This window comes from Aethalodelphis obliquidens, unplaced genomic scaffold, assembly GCF_003676395.1.
Source record: "Aethalodelphis obliquidens isolate GAN/ISIS:26980383/991018 unplaced genomic scaffold, ASM367639v1 scaffold3, whole genome shotgun sequence".
In the NCBI taxonomy this organism is placed as follows: domain Eukaryota; kingdom Metazoa; phylum Chordata; class Mammalia; order Artiodactyla; family Delphinidae; genus Aethalodelphis; species Aethalodelphis obliquidens.
This window is the reverse complement of record NW_020837947.1, coordinates 18,698,609-18,720,976: the sequence shown is the minus strand read 5'-3', so window position 1 is coordinate 18,720,976 and position 22,368 is coordinate 18,698,609. Positions and strand designations below refer to the sequence as shown.

Sequence of the window (22,368 nt, the reverse complement as noted above, 5' to 3'; positions counted from 1 at the left end):
TTCAGGTATGAGGTTTTACGTATATTTTCCTGATAGCTTTTATCAATTAAAGTAATTTTTCTCAATTTTATTTTCTGTTTATGAGTGTGTTCTAAATCTTGAACAGATATTAAGCTTTATGTAATATTTTTTCTACATCTATTTCGATAATCATATGAATTTTCTCCTTATATATGTTATTATGGTGCATTACACTGATTAGTTTCAAAAATTAAGCCATCTCTAACAAATTAGGTAATGGAGACAAAATGGAAAAAAATCCGAGAGACACACAAAGTACCAAAATTGATTCAAAAAGAATTATAAAATATGAACAAACCTATAATAAGTAAAATGAGATTTAATCAATAATCAAAACTTCCCAACAAAGATAAGTCCAGGACTGCATAGCTTGACTTGTGAATTCTACCAGTCCTTCAAGAAAGAATTAACACCAAATTCTTCTCAAACTCTTCTGAAAATGGAAGAGGAGGAAACACTTCCTAATTCATTCTGTGAGGCCAGAATTACCATGATGTGAACTTAGTTATAACTGCTGATATATTTGGAATTACTGCCATCACCTTATTTTGTGCTTCCTATTTGTCCTACCTTTCCAGTACTGTACCTTGATCCTACTTTTCTGCCTTCTGCTGGATTGCTAGGAGTTGATTTTTTTTTTAAAGAGTATTCAATTTTGTTTCTAATTTTTCTAAGAGTAGGATCTTTGACCCCTTTCCTTTCAACCATTTTATAACACTATGTTTTTGGAATTTCTAATAGCATAGAGCTAGGTTTTTAAATGTAGATTTAGAATAATTGTCTTTTAAAAGGAAAGTTTAATCCTTTTGTGGATTTAATGTTAATTTAGTAATCTTGGCGTGCACGCGTGTGCGTGTGCGTGTGCGTGTGTTATGAGCTGATCTCAGTAGGTTTATTTTTGGCTGAGGATTCAGAGTTCCCTAGATTTTGAAAGGATCTTTAAATATTGACTTCCAATGGCATTCCACTTAGATTCTAGGGATTTTAAGTGATCTTAGGCCAGTTTTTACGTTAATTTCTGTGCTGATGGCTCTTGTACCATATAGGCTATGTAAATTTAAACATCACACACGTGTATGGTGACTTTTTCCCTGTGTGTTTTCAATCCTAGTCCCTGGACTAACTTGAAGCCTCCCCAGTCTGGTGGGCAAAATTTTCAGTCCCTCTATAGGATTTTGCAGCCCATCAAAGCTCAGCTCCCAGCTTTATGCTAGGGTGTCAGCTTCAAACACCTGAATTCCACAGTTCATGGAACAATCTTTCACATCATAAAATGGATGTTAGAAACCATTTTCAGTTCCCTAGGGCCTCATTTACAGAGACCAAATCCTTATGGGCTGCTTAGCACCTCATGCTTATTGTTTAGCTTTGGTTCCTCTCACCATTTTTAGCACCTGAGAATTAGTTTTTGCTTTTTGGTTGTATTTTATTCTGTATTTCTAGATAATTGCAGTAAGAGGAATATCTATATCAACTTAGTTGACCACATTGTGAGAAGTTTTAGCAATTAAAAAAATCTTCTAGTGATAAAAAACTTCAGCATAGTTTGAAAAAGCTAGGGTGAATTCACAAGTTATATAGCTATTGATCCAAATTTGGTAAGGACATTTTTTTCCTTCAAATGGTAGGTTCTAGAAATTAGAGATTAGGATAATTTGCATTAGTCTGTTAAAAGAATTTGTTAGTGAAGTTACTAAACCATTGGACTTGCTTTTGAAAAGCCACAAATTGGTGTGCTTTGACCTTTTGTTCTAGTAAGAAAAATAAATCAGTTTAAAAGAAGAACTGCAAGAGATCCTGACAGGATGGTTGTCAGCTCAGAATATAAGAAAGCAGCATTGGAAAACTAGCCCTCTATGTATGTACTGCTAAATTTCCCAACACTGTGGATTTCATATGCTCATTTCTTAGTCCTTCTTTCTCCCTTCCTCCCTCTGTTCTTTTCTTCCTTCCTTTCTTCCATAAATATTTCCTGAGGACACAAAGTTATATTATCTGTAGCACTGAAGAATTATTCTTGTTGCCTGAGGCCTCTCATCTGGAAGTTCCATTCTAGTTGTCCAGTGGCCCTGCAACTCAAGAAACTGCCTATCCGCAAATGATTGCTGAGAATAACTCAAGATGTTCAGAACTCATTCATTCTCTACTTCCACTTTATAAATCTTTGTCATTATTATTCGTGATAGCTACTTCTCTGCCTCCATGTATACTTATGTGCCCTTTCCCCATGTGACATTACATCAAATGCGGTTAGAGTATCCACTGTCTTCCATCAAGGAATACTTCTTTTTTCTCTCATCCACAGAAATGTGCCTAGCTCTTGCTTTAGTCCACAGTTCTTAAGCAGACCCTTCCCCTCAACCCCAGGACTGCTTTAGAAACAGCGGCCACTAAAAATAAATGGTAATGAAAATTTTAGTGAGGAAGCAAAACCTGTTGGATAAGCTCACTTTTAACTCTAGTGAATTAAGAAACAAAAGCTTCAGATTCCATTCAAACCTTGCAGAATTTAAGCTCCAAATGGGTCTGCTCTGACTTAGTCGTCTGGAATTCTATGGTCAATAGCTTGCTATAACACAAGATGATTTTGGAGCCCTTGAGTTTTCTCAGAACATGATTCTAAGATTTTTCTGAAGGCACTTGGGATAGCTCTGTGGTTTGAACAGTGATGTACTTCTAGGCTCCTAATTACATAAAAATAGTGTGTGCTAGATGAGGTGCAAGTAAGAGCTGTGACTTGCTCTAAATTGCCATGGCCTCACTGATTTCTCCAGTTTTGCTCTCAGATGTCACTTGTCAGCCTAGGTAGTCAAAATGAGACCACCTTCATATCAGCTTTATTTCCTAACAAGGACTTTAAAAAAACTGAAAACACTTAAAATTTTAAGATATCTTAGAGAATAGCAAATATATAGTAGACAGCTGGAAAACAAAAAAGTATCTATTCATATGTCTTCTGTTCTGATAAATGGAAAGATTTTGAGCCTACGTTCCTGTGGCACGTGGGTAATGTTCAGCCATAGCTGTTTGCTCCTGCCTCAGGGCCTTTGTGCCAGCTACCTAAAGCCCTCTTCCCTCTGATCTTCACGCAGCTCAGGTCTCAGCATGAGGGTTGTCTCTTCAGAGACGTTTCCCTAGCCACCCAGTGCTTTCTCTGGCCAGCAATGTAAAATGGTGGGCTCTTTGTTCATATCATATGACTCTTTAAAAACTGTCTACCTAAACTGTATCACCCTATGAAAATTTTTTGTTATTATATGTCATTTTAATATCTCTTTTCTCCCTCACTCTACATATGAATAATGTTTATTAAATGCCAGACATTGTAAATTATACCTTATTGATTACTTGATATTTTGTGTTTCTAAAAATATTCTTGTGCTAGTTCTTGGAGGAGGTGAAGTTATTTAGAAATAATTTGGGTTTTTTTTTTTTTTTTTTTGCACCTTGATTCTAAGCTTTGTTAGATAAAACCAGAGTAACCATTCGTCTAGGGCAAATTTTCGACAGCTACTGAGGCAAGATCTTAGTATCAATACTTTAGCCACCTCCTTGTGAAACATGATATATTCCATTCTACCTATTGAGAACAGTTACTATTCCCAACTCTGTGTGACCTCCAGGCACTATTCCCTCAAATTCTTTTGGTTGGTTGTTTCCTTGGGCTTAGGTAATTTCATCACGTGCGTGGGCTGTCTAATATTCAACAAAATACTTTTGGGAGCACTGCAGACTGTTCTCTTCCGGCAGCTTTCCCCTCTGCAGTACTTTCCCCTCTGCAGCCCTGTGAAATCTGTGCACTTTGGTTTCCCCTGACTCCCAGCTCTGTCCACTTGTCCACTTAACTCAGTGACTCCACTGGACTGTGCCTGAGTCCGTTCCTTCTCACTCCCCCGTCTCGCTTCCGTGTTGTGACTTGGAAACCTCTAGGCAGTAAGATCAAACAATTGTAGGGCTCATCTCATTTGGTGCTCACTTTTCAGAGATCACTGTCCTTCATTGTCCAATGTAAAATGTTTTGAGAGCCATTGTTTATATATTTTGTCCAGTGTTTTAGTTTTTTCAGATGGAAGACTGAATTTAATACTTGTTACTCTATTGTGACTGGAAGTAGGAGCCCCACCTATGAATTTAAATTTAATTTTAAGTGTAGGGACATTTCTGGTCTTATTAATCAATGTGTTTTCAGGATCTGACAGAGCTTGGCACTAAGTAGGATATCAGCAAATATTTATTAAATGAAAGAATGCAAAAGATTTGCATCAGCTAATATTGAAAGATCTGTTTGTTTTTCAATGGATACGCTAAATGAATTACATGAAATATAAAATTAAAAGTACCATATACATATGTACTACCTTTGTATTAATTTTCTTGTATTATTAGAATGATTTAGTAAGGTATAGTTCCAGGTATAACTCAACTCATCACTTATCATTAAGATCTCAAAGCTGAGGGGTCTAAAGCATTCATAAGTGCACATGTCTGTAGCACAAAATGGGCAAAAATAGTTCTCCAATTCAAATAACTGCATGTATAAACTATAAATCTGTTTTTAAAATTAATAGTATTTGTTAAAACTATTTTGGTCTGTTTTTGGGGTGTTTTATATTTTCTGATCCTTCTTAGAATGTAGTTATCTATTCTTGAGAAAGAAAAAGTAAAGTGATCCAAATGCCTGAACCATGTAACAATATCTTTCAGAAAAAATAGCTGTTTATTTCAAAAAATAATAGCTTTTAATTTCTATTATGGATATTTTAGGACTAAACAATAATCATTTAAATAATCTTTAGCTCATCTAACAGGTTAGAAGTTCACAACTAACCCTGCATTTCAGAGAAAATGTCACAGCATGTTATAGTTAGTGGTATGCTGGTAGATGTTTAACAGCTGCCTCTCTTAAAAAAAAAACAAAAAAAAAAAAACAAAGCAGAACAATAAAGTCTTGATTTGTAATGTTTGCTCTTTGTTATGTGTTGAATTGTGTCTTCTAAAAAGATATGTTGAATATGTTGACTACTAATCCCCAGTACCTCAGAATGTGACCTAATTTGGAAATAGAGTTGTTGCAAGTGTACAGTCAAAATGAAGTTATACTGGAGTAGGGTAGCCTTTAATCCAATACGACTGATGCCCTTGTAAGTGGAGAAGAGAGACAGAGGCACAGACACACACAGGGGAGCACCATGTGACAACAGAGGCAGGGATTGGAGTGCTGCAGCTACAAGCTAAGGAGTGCCATGGGTTGAGGGCTGCCACCAGAGACTCACAAGAAGCAAGAAAGGAGTCTACCTAGAGTCTTAGAGGAAGCATGGCCACAGGGGACCATGATTTCAGACTTCTAGCCTCCAGAACTTTGAGAGAATAAATTTCTGTTGTTTTAAGCCACCTGGCATTATGGCCAGTTTCAACCTACTGCCATGAAGTCACTTAATGCAGATCTGGGAAAATATGATGACAATGAGTTCTTGCCAGTTGGTATGAGCCACCTCTAGCATACCACAGATCATAGTATTTTCTATGAATTCTTGAATATAAATTAGTTCACAGAGTCTTTTATCCATTAATTCATTTCACAAATATATAATAAGCACCTACTATGAGTCAAGAACTGGTATAAACTCTGGGGTTATAGAAATGAACAAAAAAGATAAAAACTTCTCTGTCTATGTGGAGCTTCCATTTTACTGGAAGGATATAGAAAATATATTTATATGGTATGTCAGATAGTGATATTTTAAGGAGACAAAGGGAGTAGAAAAGAGGAATAGAAAGGACACAACTTTAAAGAGGGAAAGACCTCTATGAGAATGTGATATTTGAGCAGACATGAAGGAAGTAAAAGAGAAAGCTATGCAAATATTCAAGTGATGAGAATTCCAGGATTCCAGGCAGAGAAAATAGCCAGTGCAAAGATCCTAAGGCCAGGGTATCCCAGTGTGGGATACTAAAATTTGATTAAAAATCAAATTCATAGTGTTTGCTGATAACACTTTGCAGATGATAATATCAAGATCATTTCCTACTTATTGGCAATTATTTTAAAATTAAAACTGTGATATAGCAATCTCCAGAGCAAAATGTAGAATAGTAGAGATGAGAGAGGTAGTGGGGATCAGAGTGTGCAGGGTGTTTTTTAAGGTACTCTTTGAAAGATGAGATGAAAAGGCACTTGTGGGTTTTAAGCACAGGAGTGCCAGGATCTAGTTTATGCTCTAATGAGAATCCGTCTGCCTCCTTATTGCATTCTTTTTCTAATAAGTCTCTTGCCTCCCTTCAGTTGGTTCTTAACAATTATCTGGGAAAGTGCAGCCTTTCACTCAAATGGCATAGGGACCTGAAAAATAAAGGTTCAGCAGCAATAAAACTGCCAGGGATTTAAATGAGAGAGTGAAGAATGGTAGTTTCAATCTGTAAAATTTTGCATGTTTCCCAACAAAATTAAAGTCTCTACTGGTAGTCATGACTTCATTTACCACACACATTAAGATAGAGTTTCTGAAGTGTCCTGTTTTGAACTGTAGTAATAGCATAGTCTTTACCTTAACAATTTCTAAGGCATAAAGGATAGAGTGTCTAGAACAGTGACTCTCAAACTTCTTCTATTTTTTTTTTTAAGTCCCAATCTAGGACAGAGTTGTACTTTGATAAAATACAAAAAAGGTAAATTACTAAGAAATTAAATATAGCATAAAGACATGAGAATACAAGCCCAAAGTTGTATTATTAGATTTAACAGGAATAAAATCTCATTTCAGTAAATATAATAAAAATAAACAAAACAAAGGAGAAAAGAAAGTTACAAAAAATGTATCCATTGTTCATTGAAAGTGTGTGCCTAGGTGATTAGTAGAGAAAATTACTGTTACGCTTATAACTTTTAGATGTTCTATAATTATAAATAAACAAAATGTTGTAAGTGAAGTAGAGGATACCTATGTTAAATACTTACATACACACTTTGAACAAAAACCAGGCATGTCAATATTTTAAAAATTTAATATGATAAGTGAGTTTATTAAATTATCTAATCTTGGTTGGATAAACAAAGATACTTGCATGGGATTATGCATGTATAAACTGCTTCTTTATTTTGTTTTCATAAACTTCCTAGTAGAATAACCAGCCTCACACCAGCTTACTGATGGAAATGGAAGAAGAGATTTTATAGCAATTTCAGCAAGTTTGGGGTATTTATTTAAAATTTGTGAACCAAGTAAAGCAAGTGAGGCTGTAGTTTAAAAAGTCGTCTTCAATCCTTTAACAGTAGCCAGCTCCAATAATTTATTCCATAACCTTTTAGTTCAATTTAAATTATCTTTTGATGAAATATGTGAATTCTGGATTCATTAATTTTTTTATATGAGGATTTTTCAGCAAATGATAACTTTAGTGTTATTCCATCTGCTAGGAACTGAGTGCCCCCAGATTAATCCGTTGAAGCCCCAACCTCTGATGTGACTGAATTTGGAGATGGGACCTTTAGGGATTTAATTAAGGTTAAATAAGGTCATACAGGTGGAGCCCTGATCCAATCGGATTAGTGCACTTGTTAGAATAAACACCAGAGAACTTGTTCTCTCTCATTGTGTTTCTGTATGCGCCAAGGAAAGGCCATGTTAGGACATAGTTGGCAAGCCAGGAAGAGAGCTCTCAGTGAAACTGAATCAGTTGGAACCTTGATCTTGGACTTCTATTCTCCAGAACTGTGAGAAAAGAAATTTCCATTGTTTAAGCCACCAGTCTATGGTATTTGTTAGGTAGCCCAAGGAGACTAAAGCAATCAAATTCATAGTGTTTGCGGATAACACTTTGCAGATGATAATATCGAGATCATTTCCTACTTATTGACAATTATTTTAAAATTAAAACTGTGATATAGCAATCTCCAAAAAAAACTTGTCCTTCAAAATTTCTACTTTTAATTTTGTTCTTTGATCTTAGCTCCCCTTTGGAAAAATAATCGAATTATTTCTTGTCATAGAAATATAAAGATTACTAAATATATCCAAGATATCAGTCAATAAAGCAAGTCAGGCTTTCGTATTAATATGTTTAAATATTGGAACCAACCTTATTTCTTATCCTGAAGAAACACTTAAGAGTTTATTTTGCAGTTCAGACACTCTTGACACAGCTTCTTCCTTTAATACCATAATACTGTTTATGGTCAGTTTCCATACTATCATAACTGGTTGTGTGGGAAAAGAAAAAAGAATCCCTAATTTGTAGCATTTACTGGTTTGCTTGAAGTATGTATCACCATCATGGATAATTTCAATCTACCAACATGAATTTACTGAATACAGCATTCAGAAAAAATGCTAACAGTTCTAATGAGCCAACTTTGGGTCTTACATAACTCAAAATTTATGCTGTGTCACCAGCGTTGTTTACTTCAGCTGACTTTCTTTTAATCAAGACTTTCTCAATGAGGGAAGCATTGCATTGATTTACATTCTCTCGCAAGCTCCTTAACTTAGGCAACTACTTCAGAATGTTTTCCTGATGCTGGCAGTTGCAACATCAGAACATTCCTTTATATAAAATATAAACTGTCAACCACATTTCTTGACAAAATAATTCTTCATAATTTTATAAAATTTAGAGCTACTTGTGTTTCTCAGCCATAAAGCTAAAAGAGAATTTTTTTAAATTAATTTATTTTAATTTTGGCTGTGTTGAGTCTTTGTTGCTGCGCGCGGGCTTTAGTTGCGGCGAGCGGGGGCCACTCTTTGTTGCAGTGCGCAGGCTTCTGATTGCGGTGTCTTCTCTTGTTGCAGAGCATGGGCTCTAGGCGCACGGGCTTCAGTAATTGTGGCACGTGTGCTCAGTAGTTGTGGCGCATGGGCTTAGTTGCTCCGCGGCATGTGGGATCTTCGCAGACCAGGGCTGGAACCTGTGTCTCCTGCATTGGCAGGCAGATTCTTAACCACTGTGCCACCAGGGAAGTCCCGCTAAAAGAGAATTTAAATCAGAGCAGAGATTTCTTTTTTCAAATCTTTATCATTTTCAGACTGCACATATACTAAAAGAACTGCTACAAAAAGCAATATCTGCACATTCATCAACGTACAGTGAAAGAATGCTTTGCCAGCTTTATTTATTCAGTGAGTTGGTTTTCCATATCATTAGGCAATTTTGGAAATCAACCAGCTATGATGGCATCAGAAAGTAGTACTTGAGTTACCGTTTTACCAAAATCACTGAACATTTCTAAGTAAATACCTCTAACGTAGTCATTCACTAATGTCTTGTCAACTGTATATATATTTAATTCTTAGCAATCGCAAATGCCACTTCATATAAAACCCATGAAACACTAATGTTTATATGTAGAATATTGAACATATGCTTTTATTGACTTTTAATTCAATGCTTTTTCTTTCAAATGATTCTTTTGGTTTTAAATTTTAATCCTTTATGTTTTGTGTATACAGTAGTCCCTCTTTATCCATGGGGGATACATTCCAAGACCCTCAGTGGATGCCTGAAACTGTGAATAATACTGACTCCTATATATACTATGTTTTTTTCTATACATACATATCTATGATAAAGTTTAATTTATAAATTAGGCACAGTAAGAGATTAACAGCAAAAACTAACAGTATCCTGTAATAAACGTTAGGTGAATGTGTTGTCTTTCTTTCTTTCAAAATATCTTATTGTACAAATGTATTGCTTTTCATCTTAACTAAGCACTTTTCATACACTGTGGTTGTAACTTTTGCAGTTTGAGGTGTAATAGCAAAACTATCACAAATTTCTTTTTCCTTCTTCACAATTTCATGGAAAGAAGATTTGTTTTTACTGTAGATCTTAGCAACTTCAGCATACAATTTTTTTCTTTCCTTATTAAGTTGAGAACTTTTCACTTAAAGGAAACATCTTACTCCTTCTCTTTGACATATCTCAATTACCAACATCATCACTCTTGCACTTTGAGGCCATTAATAAGTAAAATGATACTTGAACACAATTAATACCTCCACAGTCAATCTGATAACTGAGATGATATGGCTACTAAGTGACTAACAGGTGGGATATCCTGGAAAAGGTTGACTCACACCTTGGGCTGGATGGAGCAGGACTTCAAGCGATTTCATCATGCTACTCAGAACAGCATGCAATTTAAAACTTATAAATTGTTTATTTCTGGAATTTTTCATTTAGTGTTTTCAGACCATGGTTGACTGTGGGTAACTGAAACAGAGGAAAGCAATACTGTGGAAAAGGGTGGCAGGCCTACTACAAATGACTAATACATTTTGATGATTTCACGAATTCATTAGCTAAAACAGCCCCACAGATAATACACTATGGTTTCAGCACTTCACCATCAATTAGGGATAAATTCAATATATACACCAACATATTTTCAGGTAAATTTCATTGGAACTCTTTTTGCCTTATTTCTATGGAATCATTTCCACTGTCCACATTCAAATACTATTGCCACATTCAGCAAATTGTATCTTGTTAAAAAAAAAAAAAAAGTCTGGTGAAGCTTCTGCAGCCACATATAATTGGAGTTAAAGTAAATAATGAAAATTTTATTGCTCTGCTATAGAAAGTAATGTTATATGATAAATTATAAAACAGTCGATTAAAATTTAATGTGATTGTAAAAACAAGTAGATAAAAATAAGTGCTTATATATTCTCTATCTATATCTATATAGATATATCTATATCTCTATATCTCTATCTATATAATTTGGGGTTATATTTGGCAAAGTAACCATAAAAGGTCACACAATGTAACTGAGTTCTACTGCATATGACTGTGGATAGGCTTGAGGCATGGGCAATTCACTATATGAATTGGAAAACAAAGTGGTTAAACCCTGTTTATTCAAAGACATGAGTCCACCAGTCATGTTCTTAGATCTTGCAACAATGTCTAACTGCTGTAGGTTTTTCTAAATGCCTCCTCTCAGTCTCTCCTCATCAACTGGTAAAAAATAGTTCATGAACAGGCACCAATCTTTGGACCACACTGTGGGCAGCACTTTTGTAGAGAAGTCTCTCCTACAGGTCGATACAGTTCAGTACATTGGTTGGATCATAAGAAGATTGATGGTAAAGAACTGTTATGTCTAGAAAGACTTCATCATGCCCTACATACTGTGATAAGTGTTTTATATGGATTATCTAGTTTAATTCTCACACAACTCTTAAGAAGTTGATACCATTTCCATTCCCATTTTATAGGTGGAGAAACAGAAGCTTAGAAAGTTTAACTAACCAATTCCTATTTCATATTGTCTCTTCAGGTTAATTGAATGAGAGACAAAATGGGGTGCTACCTTGGCAGTAGAATTTGAAGGAATTCAAAAGACCTACTTGTCCACAAGTAATTCCGCATTGGCCCACCCTTCTTTCACACTGGCTTGAAATTGTAACTGATACAAGAGAAATGGTCTGTAGAAGGTTTAGGAGGGGCCTCCACGTTTGCATGGCTGTGTGCAATGTTTATCAGTAGTTGCCCTACATTTCTGCTAGGAGAGGAGGATAATAACAAGTCTCCGGGTGGCAGATGATTCCAGGCTCAGGATGCCAGAGGTGGGTTAGGGTTTAGGGGTCAGAAGCAGATGGGAAGTAAGGAAACCTGATCTGACCTTCATCCTTACAAGGAGCCTCAGCTCCTTGAGAATTAATTCCCTTCATTCTTCCTCTTTTGTCTTTTGATACCTTCCCATTCTCTCCCCAGCCTCCATTTTCCACTGAAACAGAGTAGCTTTAGTAGTAAGGCTTCTGTTTGAATTCTATAATAATTCCAGATGTATAGGACAGTAAAAGGTGACTCCATCCCCTAATCCTCTCTTGTGTTTTTCAGTAGGCTGAGTGACCTCTAAATGCCTGTCCTAGATAATTAAATAAACAGACCTACACTTTGTGTTAGCTCTACATTCATGGTGAATTGGCAGTAACTAATTTTAAAATTAAATATAAACTAATTGTGACCACTACCCCAATTCCTGATTCATCAACACTGCCACTGTGCCTTCATAATACAATGTTATTAGCCTGTGTGTGTGCATGTGTGTGTGCACATGTCTATGTGTTTGTTTCTACAGTTTCTGCCTCAGAATTCTAGAACCAAAGAATCTTCACAAGTACTTACACTCTAGGTACTTTCTAGAAAAACCCTTCTAAAACAAATCTAATTGTGTCATATTCCTGCTGAAAATCTGAGTAGTTTCTTACCACCATTAAAATGAAATCCAAAACCCTTAACAAGGATGTTAAGGTTCTTCCAGATCTCACCCCTGCTTGTCCTGTCTTTCCTTACCTTGCACACTCTAAGTAAACTGAAAGCCTTGCTGTTGTTTCAAAACTTTTTCCCTCTTTAGCTGGTCTCTATCCCATCTCCCTCTTTACCTGTGCAACTTCAACTCCTCCTTTAAGTTTCATCCTAGATGTTATTTCCCTTTGGGCAAAATCTCCCTTGGCATGACTTCTTTGCCCCTTCTCTATGCTTCTGTAGCCTGTCTTCCTTTTATTTCAGGGATTGCAGCTCTGTGGCTATTGCGTATTCAGCGGCCAGACTGTCCCACCCCTGTAATTGCCTTGATGGCAAGGGCCTTGCCTCTACTTTTGAGCAATGTATCAAAGCAATAAGCAAATGCTTAACTCATACAAGACTCTTAGTGAATGAGCGTTGAATGAATAAAGCTAGTCTCAATTATTATTGAAAAAGCTGCCATTACCTCCAAAATATTTCTCATAATTGGCATCACTTGACTTACGTTATATTATCCTACATTTCTTCAACCTTTGTAAATATAGTTAGCATTTTAATATATGTAATGTTGTGCTTGTTTACATATGTTTCTGAAAATATTGTTTTTATTATGCTTTTCTTCTGTCCCTGGTTATATGGTAAACTTTGGATTATTTTTAAAGAATTATAGTTTTATTATCAGGTATACACAATCACTTGAATTCATTACACAAATCAAATTGCTTTACCCTCTAGACTAATTATTTTAACTAAATGTAAATAGGATTTTCTAAAATGTTTTTGTATAATTTTTTAAATGAATACTATTGCATTTCTTTTTTTTTTTTTACTGTCAATTAGCTTTTAAATTATTTTAACTGATAATAATGCAAAATAACACTCCTGAAGCTCCTGTCAAGTTGTAATAGGTAGAATTAGAAATAATATTCCCTTGTTGTTAATATCAGAATTTATTGAGTGGAAGAAATCTTATTATTATAAGTTTGGCTTGTGAAATTTCATAGGACTAGAACAATGCTTTTGTGGGAAGTGAAGAACAATCTTGAGAAAGAATTGTTGTATAAAAATGTTGAGGGCGGGCTTCCCTGGTGGCGCAGTGGTTGACAGTCCGCCTGCCGATGCAGGGGACATGGGTTCGTGCCCCGGTCCGGGAAAATCCCACATGCTGCAGAGTGGCTGGGCCCGTGAGCCATGGCCGCTGAGCCTGCACGTCCGGAGCCTGTGCTCCGCAACGGGAGAGGCCACAAAAGTGAGAGGCCCACATACCGCAAAAAAAAAAAAAAAAAAAAATGTTGAGGGGGTTAGGAAATAAGTAGTCTTGTATATTTGTGAGGAATACTTAAGACATGTAGCTTCCTGTTAAATGTTCACCCCATTTATTCACATTATGCAGTTTCATATCCAGACCCCAGATAGAAAATGAACTCAAAATTGGGAGACAGATGTAGCAGCAGAAGCTGCTAGAGGCTGTGAATGTGCCTCAGAAGAGTTCAGCCCTGCCTGAGGCTGGTCCGCACCCAGCACAGCAGGATTCACTCCAGACACTTGGGGTGAGCAGATGCCTGCAGGTCATCTCTGCTGGAGCACAGTCTACACCACCACCACCACTACCACCACCACCCTATCACCATCAACAGGGGAAGAAGAAACCTCTACCAGGTATCAGGAGAGCTGCTGGCTCTCTGTTCCCAAGTGTGCTTCACAGAGAATTCACCAAAACAATATCCTTGTAAAAAATCCCAATACTATAACGAAAGAGCGCAAATCTTTCAAAATCCTCAAATATATACATTTGACAAGTGGTACGTAGAAGAAATGATTAAAATATATACAAACCAGGAGCTGCTTTATGATTGTTTTTCTGTGACTTTTGATTTGTTATCACTCCCTTATACCTCGCCTGTGATAGATTTAAGATCTCATACAAAACTTTAGCAATTAACACTTCAAGATATATTCACTGACTAATCCAACGAATCCTAGTTAAATATTTTCTCTGTCACATCTCAGTTGTCCCTGATTTTATAACCTCTTGGATCTAACACCAACTCTAATTTCTAGAAGGGAGTCATCTATGGTGAGGGGGGAAGGGCTTTGACCAATGGCAAAGGGGATTTGGGGCTTCACTCCACTAAACCATATGACTTCAAGTTGTCTATATTCATAGACAAGGGTTTACTCCTGTGATGCGCTCCTCTGTGTTGGTTGCAAAAGGGCAGGAGGTCATACTTTCTCTGCTTCCAGCACTGACACATGATACTTGCTTTTATAAACTTAATGAGTTTTATAAAAAATGCAAATAAACACTAGGGAAGACATTTCATACACTTTTTAAAATTGTGGGTTTCTTGTTCAGACTATATGCACACATAAAAGTCTCACATAATATTAAACCTTGGGGAGAAACACACTTCAAGCCTAACAATGTCAAAAAGTAATTATTTCCTTCAAGTTATGTCATCTTGACTTCAAATATACACTCATAGGCAGAATTTCTTGAAAGCCTAACTGGTTTTATTTTTACCCTCCTTTTCAACATGACATGAACTATAGCTCTCATCTTCAAACCGCTATAGATGTAGTTGTGATATAAATGTGAATAAATCCAAACAAACTAGTTCTAACCTTTTTAACCAGACTGAGGATATAGAAAGATAAATGAGTGGGCTTTATTTTTCTTTTAATCAGTTTGATTGGCCATCATGTTCAGTGATGGTGAGTAGAGGACTTGTCCCCCAAAATACTCAGGTCATTTACCACCAGAGGGCAGAGCTGAATGACCTCATTAAGTAATAGCCTTACAACACTTTGAGGATCTCCTGTAGTCCTTAGGCTAAGAGTTCCTAGGGTGGAATTTTGCCCATATCCCCATCTCCTGCTAACTCCTCTCTGTGCTCCCATGAACAGACACTCTAAATTCTTTGAATGAGCCTTGCTCTTTCCTATATGTTAGATAATCTATCAGGAATTTTCTTTACCAATCCCTCCTCCTGTCTGGACCTGACTAATGCCTACTCATCCTTTGAGTCTCAGCCCAGACATCACTTTCTTAGGAAAACCATTCCTAATCACACCTTTCTTCACCCACACTCACATACATACACACAAGACTAAGTTAGACCCAAGCCCCTCCTTCCCATAGTTTTGGTCACTTCTCCTTCTTTACCTCCACAGTGTTTGAAATTCTTGTTTAAAGTCTGTTTTCCCACAAGTCTCTAACACTAGGGGGAAGAGAATAATATTTCTCATTCTGAACTGAACCCTGAGCATAGCAGAGCATCTGATACATAGTAGGTGCTAGGTAAATGCAGAAGGAAGGAAAGAAGGGAGGGAAAAGAGAAAAGAAAGGTCCATACAAAATATTAAAATTTATATTCTAGCAGATTTAGAAGAAGCATATAGACATTCTCTGGTCTGGCTGGTTAGACTACAACTTACATCAAAATTCCTTTAGTTCTGGATCATATTAAGTCAACTTACCTTCTGTATTTGATCTGTTGAAAATGTAGCTCCTGTGTGGTTCACTGGGAAGATTCTGGAATGAAATTATACCAATTAGCTCAGCTAAGTGGAGGACACATTTATCTAAATTGGTCTCAGGTAACAAGGAGAGGAATGAGCTATGGTCTGTCATATGTGTTTGGCCCAGCTCTCTGCTCTGTGAGAAGCAAGTGATAAAACACTTTCTCTGGCAGAGACTGAATGGTTGTGTTCCAGAAACTGCAGGGCTACATGCAGGGCTACCTCTACCTACTCTGTGGGTAGAAGAATATATCCACTCCTTGACCAAGGCACTCTTAATGTTCTCCAAAGCTTGACTAGAATTTAGGCAAATTTCTTCCTTACTTTGGGCCCCAAGAATTCCCTTTTCTTAGAGTATTTACTTTTTTTTTTAACATCTTTATTGGATTATAATTGCTTTACAATGGTGTGTTAGTTTCTGCTTTATAACAAAGTGAATCAGTTATATATATACATATGTTCCCATATCTCTTCCCTCTTGCGTGTCCCTCCCTCCCACCTTCCCTATCCCACCCCTCTAGGTGGTCACAAAGCACCGAGCTGATCTCCCTGTGCTATGCGGCTGCTTCCCACTAGCTATCTATTTTACATTTGGTAGTGTATATATGTCCATGCCATTCTCTCACTTTGTCACAGCTTTTTACTTTTAAAGGCATGCCAGTGTCAATTCTTTCTCTGCGCCTTTGAAATGTAAAATTTCTCCCAGCCTCTTGCTAGCTTTACAACAGAGAAATTTTTTTCTCAGGCGCCTGGGAGCCATCCCTTTAAAATATGATCGTAAAAAGAGTGATAGCAGACCCCTATTGCCCAGTTTCTGTGGGAAGGTGGGAGCCTAATTTAGATAAATGACAATTATCAAACACAGATGGTTTAATCACATTGACCAAGCTCCACTCAGTGTCAGCCAGCACTTCCTCACTAGCTTATCCTAGCACTTCCACCTTTTGTTTCAGCAGAATTGAGTTCAGTATCTTTGGCCTATTGAAATAGTCTTGAATAAAGTCTTCTTTGCCTCTTTAACACTGTCTGGTGCAATTTTTCTTTGACCCCCTCTTGGGAAAGAATCATAGCCACTCACATGAGGTTGGGCCTAGCTCATACCTACACTTGAATTAAACTGGAGATATATCCCTCATGGCAGATGTGAATGTTCTAGAAAGTGAACAAACTTAAAAAATTTGAACCTACAACTGAAATGTCAGTGAACTGCCATTTAGTGAGCAGGAGAATTATTTTTATTTTGGGGAGTCAGATTGTTTTCTTTTAATGCTGTTATTTTGAAATAACATTAGGAAAAAAAAAAAGCATCATTTCTAAGAGATGCAAATTTGAACAATGTCCAGGAACAAAATCTGTGATTGTCATGTTTCTAAGCTAAATCAATTTTCTACGCTATATAATGCAGCTCGTATAATGGTTTTGACTGCAACCTTGATACCTTGCCTAGCTCTTATTGAGTACCCTGGGTACCTGGGTTTTATTTTCTTCAGGTTTGGAGAACAACTGATGGGCTTTGTGGTCTAGTTGTAAAGAGCAATGGGCTTGGGAGCCAGACTGCCTGGATCTGTATCCAGGATCCACCAGGACTCAGCTATTTGCCGAACATCTGACTCAGTAAAAATGAGTAGTACAGAATCTGGTGACTAGTAAATGCTCAATAAACGTTAGTTCTTGTAATTGTTACTGTCATCATCTTCATCATCACTTTCACTACTGTGAAAAACAAACAAGACCTTTTGATTCTATAATTTTCTATTCTCCACAAAAATTAAAAAAAGTCATTGATGGATAGCAATGTTGGCTTAAAATAGACTTTAAATCTTGTTGAATTGCTTCATTCATGCAAAACTCATAGCTCTATTTGTGAGACTTTTGTCTTTCTCTCTCCCCACCCCAATCCCTGCATTTTTTAGTGATGGCTGGGCAGACAGAGATGAAGTCATTGAAGGTTATGAGGTGGAAGCCAACGGGGGAATCACGATAAAGCTGCAGTCTCCAGAAGTCAGGTCCTTTGATGATTATTTCCTGAAACTGAGGCTGGACACTAATACACGGAATCCCTGGTTCCCTGAGTTCTGGCAACATCGGTTCCAGTGCCGCCTACCAGGACACATTCTGGAAAATCCCAACTTTAAAAGAATCTGCACAGGTAACTCATGTTTACAACATCACAACTCAGATTTTGGTCATCTCTTCCAGTTTGTTCAATAAGTATAGAAAGTGCCAAGGCTGGAGATACAAGAACTAAATTGCCAACTTAATTTATAAAATAGCTAAAATGAGGAGGGAGTGTGTATCGTCCCAAGGATTCATGTTTCTATATTCTGGAAACATGGAGACTGCTTTGGTCTCTGGTGGGACAAGTTATAAGAAAAGATAAATAAAGGAAACTGAGAATTCAGGTATTTAGTATTCAGGCCAGAGGGAAGAGATTGTATTGTATTGCAGGCATGCTTAGGAGATGCTAACCACAGACATAAGTAAGCAGCACTGGTTTGATCCCTTTTTCTTCTTTAGGACTTGCTTTGATATAAAAGTCAGCAGAAGATAAGATGTCACCTAGGGGCACACCACCAACGTGGGTGTATATGGGCACAAGTGACAAGAAGGGACAGATACTTCCCATGCACTACTCACTAGAGGCATGCCAAAGAAGGGTGGCGCATTGTTAGAGGTCTTTCAGGGCTTGATGAACTCCACAGGATGTCTCCCTTCTCCCTGCCACCAGGAACTACCAGAGCATTAAAGACTCTATCCATGACCAAATTTGTATTGTAGCACAGTGATGTGACACATATTTCCTATAACTAGACTGAGAAGATTTTATTTAGAAATGTCTAGAACCCATTCATTCACATAGCACATATAAAGCACTGAATATAGCACCCCCCCAAAAAAGAAGGACAGAAAGGTATAATTCATGACTCTTGACCTAGAGAAACTTGTGGTCTCTTTGGGTAAATCAAAACAGATAATATGCATGATATAGATAAATAACAACTAAAGACAATGAGTTTTTATTAGACAGGGTAAGAATAATGACAAAAACTAGTTCTACTTCTAATAACATTCACATTTTGATATTAGAAAATTATTTTAAAATACTGAAATATTTAAATCCAGTGATTTGTGTCTAACTTGATAAAATTCAGCAGAATTCACTGGGAAACTGCTTGGTGGGAATCTATTTTCAATCAATCAAGGTTTTTAGAAATTCTTTGCTATGGCTTCTTGGGAGGCTAAGAGCTAGGAGAAGAGGAAAAGAGTTGCTGAACAGCTAACCACCTCTGTCACATATCTCTACTGACTTCTCTCTTCTCTCAAATAATAGACCAATAGAAGTTAAGAATTCTAGTGGACCAATAAGCCACCTAGTGCATTCTCCTTATTTGCAAAATGAAGACATTGAGGATAAAGGGGCAACATTTCCTTAGGTTCATTTAGTTAATGGCAGCAATGGAATTAGAACACTCACCTCCTAAATACCAAAGTAGCTTGACTACTTTGGACTTAGAATTTAGTAATAGATTGTCTTTTATTGTTTTCTAATGAATGTTGTTTTCTTAAACTGTAAGATCTTTGAAGATAGGGAGTTCTTGTAACCCTCATAGAACCTGTACACCACTGATCTCTGGAATCTCAGTCATTTCTTACTAATGTATTGATCAGTTAATTTATGTTGTTGTCAACGAGTTTTACTTTATTTAAGGAAAACTTAGGACTATTATTTTTCTAAATGAAATATATTTCACTGATTCCACGTTCAACAAAATTTATTAAGCACCTAGTATATGCAAGGCTTTATTCTAGGAGATGGAAATACAGCAGAAAACAAAAGAGATAAACAACTATTTCAATAACCTTACATTTCAGTGCAGGGAAATAAATAGAACAAAAATAAATTAAGCAAAATATATTCTCATTTAAGTGATCATAAGAGCATGTTAAAAGAGAATGGCCAGAGAAAGCCTCACTGAGATGGAGACATTTGATTAAAGATGTGAGAGTGAGCCATGCAAACACCTGGGAAGGGCATTCCAAGCAGAGGAATAGCAAATAAAAAGATGCACCGGCATGCCCGGCTTAGTGGGAGAACAGTAAGGAGCTCAGACTGCCTGAAGCCAGTGAGTACGTTGAATAGCAGGTGATAAGTCAGAGAGGCACACAGGGGAACAGGTCCTGCAGGACTTAACTGTCCCTTGTGAAAACTTTGGCTTTGTTCTGAGAGAGACGGAAAGCCACTGGGAAGTTCGAGCACAGTAGAGACAGGATCAGCCTTACTTTTTCTGAACAGAATTACTCTTGCTGCAGTTTTTAAGTTTTGACAAAAGGGGGAAAGTCAGAAGAAGGAAGCAGAGCAGTTAGGAGGTTGCTGTAATAATGTAGGTGAGAGTGTGGTGGATTGGGCCATGGTTTTGGCAAGCAAGATGGAGAGAGCTGCTTGAATTCTGAGGATATTTTGAATGAGAGCTGAGGGGATTTGCTGATAGAATTGTGAAAAATGACTCTGGTCTGAGCAACTGAAAAGAAGGTGTCACCATTGACTCAGATGAGGAAGACTCCAGGAAAAGCAGGTTAGGGAAAGAGCTAAATTTCAGATGAGTTAAGCTTGAGATGCCTGTTAATGATACAACTGTATATGTCACTTTGATACTGTGTTTCATTAGTAGAGTTCAGAATATTACTTTTTAAACATGTTTTGATGTCTTTATTTAAGGATTTCCAGGAAAATATCTTGAGACCTGAGCTTTCAAAACAAAAGTTAGAATTCTGCAGCCATGTACAATAATACTTTGGGTTTTCATTTGTCACAGTATATGCAAATGTCAAGGTTAAAATCTAAACTTGGTTAACATTCATAACAGGAAAAAAAGATTGGCACACTCATGAATTGTTCTTATATTATGCTTGACTCTCAAAGCTATTTTTAAGAGCTTCTTATTTGATTATAAAATTTGATAAACATGTTTTTATTTGCATTTCATTCTGGAGTCAAGTTCAGCAAATATTTCCCTTTGTTCTTAGTTCTAAGGAAGACAGAAGGCTTATTTAACTTCTCTAGTTGGAACTAATTCATAAAAGTTGTTCATCTTTTCTGCTGCAAAAATCCTAGCATTTTATGTCTGTGTGCATACATTCATGTAAACTTACTCTTCAGTTTTAATCTGTGTAGGGAATTGGCTTCAATTTTATTGCAGGTCAACATAAAATTTCACTTCATGTATCATTCTTATCTACTTGATATTCTTGAATATTAAATGAATTCCGTAGTCTTCTAATGAATATGCAGACACACTTATGAAAATTAATGTAAAGAAATAGAAGTAACCTTTCCATACTATTCATAGCTACACTTTCTGAAATTTATTTTTACCTCTTCTAATTGGGTCATTTTGGTGTTTTGCAAAGTTTTGATATTGCCGTTAGTTTCCATAGAAACATTTATTGAGCTTAATTTCAGATGTCACTATTTAAATAAAGAGTTTACATGCTCTGGATTGTCAGTTTGAATATTAAGGCTCCTGAGCTCAGGCTGAATAATTTTGGAATCACTGTGGCTAATTAAAAAGTACTTCATGCAAAGTCTACATCACTGCTTAATTAGTTGAGTATATCAAGGGACTGGAGATGTGTTGGAAAAGCACTAACTAAAACATCAAAGTCTAACTTGTAAAAAATTAATCATTGTGAGATTGATTGATTCAAGATGGCAGACGGACGTGCTCTCACTCCCTCTTGTGAGAGCACCAGAATCACAACTAACTGCTGAGCAGTCATCAACAGGAAGACACTGGAACTAACAAAAAAGATACCCTACATCCAAAGACAAAGGAGAAGCCACAATTAGATGATAGGATGGGTGCAATCACAATGAGATCAAATCCCATAGCTGCTGGGTGGGTGACTCACGAACTGGAGAACACTTATACCACAGAAGTCCACAAACTGGAGTGAAGGTTCTGAGCCCCACATCAGGCTTCCCAATATGGGGGTCCAGCAACAGGAGGAGGAATTCCTAGAGAATCAGACTGTGAAGGCTAGTGGGATTTGATTGCAGGACTTTGAGAGGACTGGGGAAAACTGAGACTCCACTCTTGGAGGGCACACACCAATTAGTGTGCACATCAGGACCCAGGGGAAGGAGCAGTGACCCCATAGGAGACTGAACCAGACCTACCTGCTAGTGTTGGAGGGTCTCCTGCAGAGGCGGAGGGCGGCTGTGTCTCACTGTGAGGACAAGAACACTGGCAGCAGAAGTTCTGGAAAGTACTCCTTGGTGTGAGCCCTCCCAGAGTCCGCCATTAGCCCCACAAAAGAGCCCAGGTAAGCTCCAGTGTTGGGTTGCCTCAGGCGAAACAACCAACAAGAAGGGAACCCAGCCCCACCCATCAGCAGACAATTGGATTAAAGTTTTACTGAGCTCTGCCCACCAGAGCAACAGCCAGCTCTACCCACCACCAGTCCCTCCCATTAGGAAACTTGCACAAGCCTCTTAGCCTCATCCACCAGAGGGCAGACAGCAGAAGCAAGAAGAACTACAATCCTGCAGCCTGTGGAACAAACACCACATTC

At 37.2% G+C, this 22,368-nt stretch overlaps 1 protein-coding gene across 4 annotated transcripts in view; it reads left to right on the top strand.

Moving 5' to 3' along the window:
• Nucleotides 1–22,368, top strand: part of GRM1 (glutamate metabotropic receptor 1) — a 359,893-nt gene that overhangs the window by 226,277 nt on the left and 111,248 nt on the right. For all 4 annotated transcript variants that reach the window (XM_027084107.1, XM_027084135.1, XM_027084116.1 and 1 more), the window contains one exon: nucleotides 17,709–17,944. In XM_027084107.1, the coding sequence (XP_026939908.1) occupies nucleotides 17,709–17,944 (236 nt within the window). The remainder of the gene's footprint in view (nucleotides 1–17,708; nucleotides 17,945–22,368) is intronic.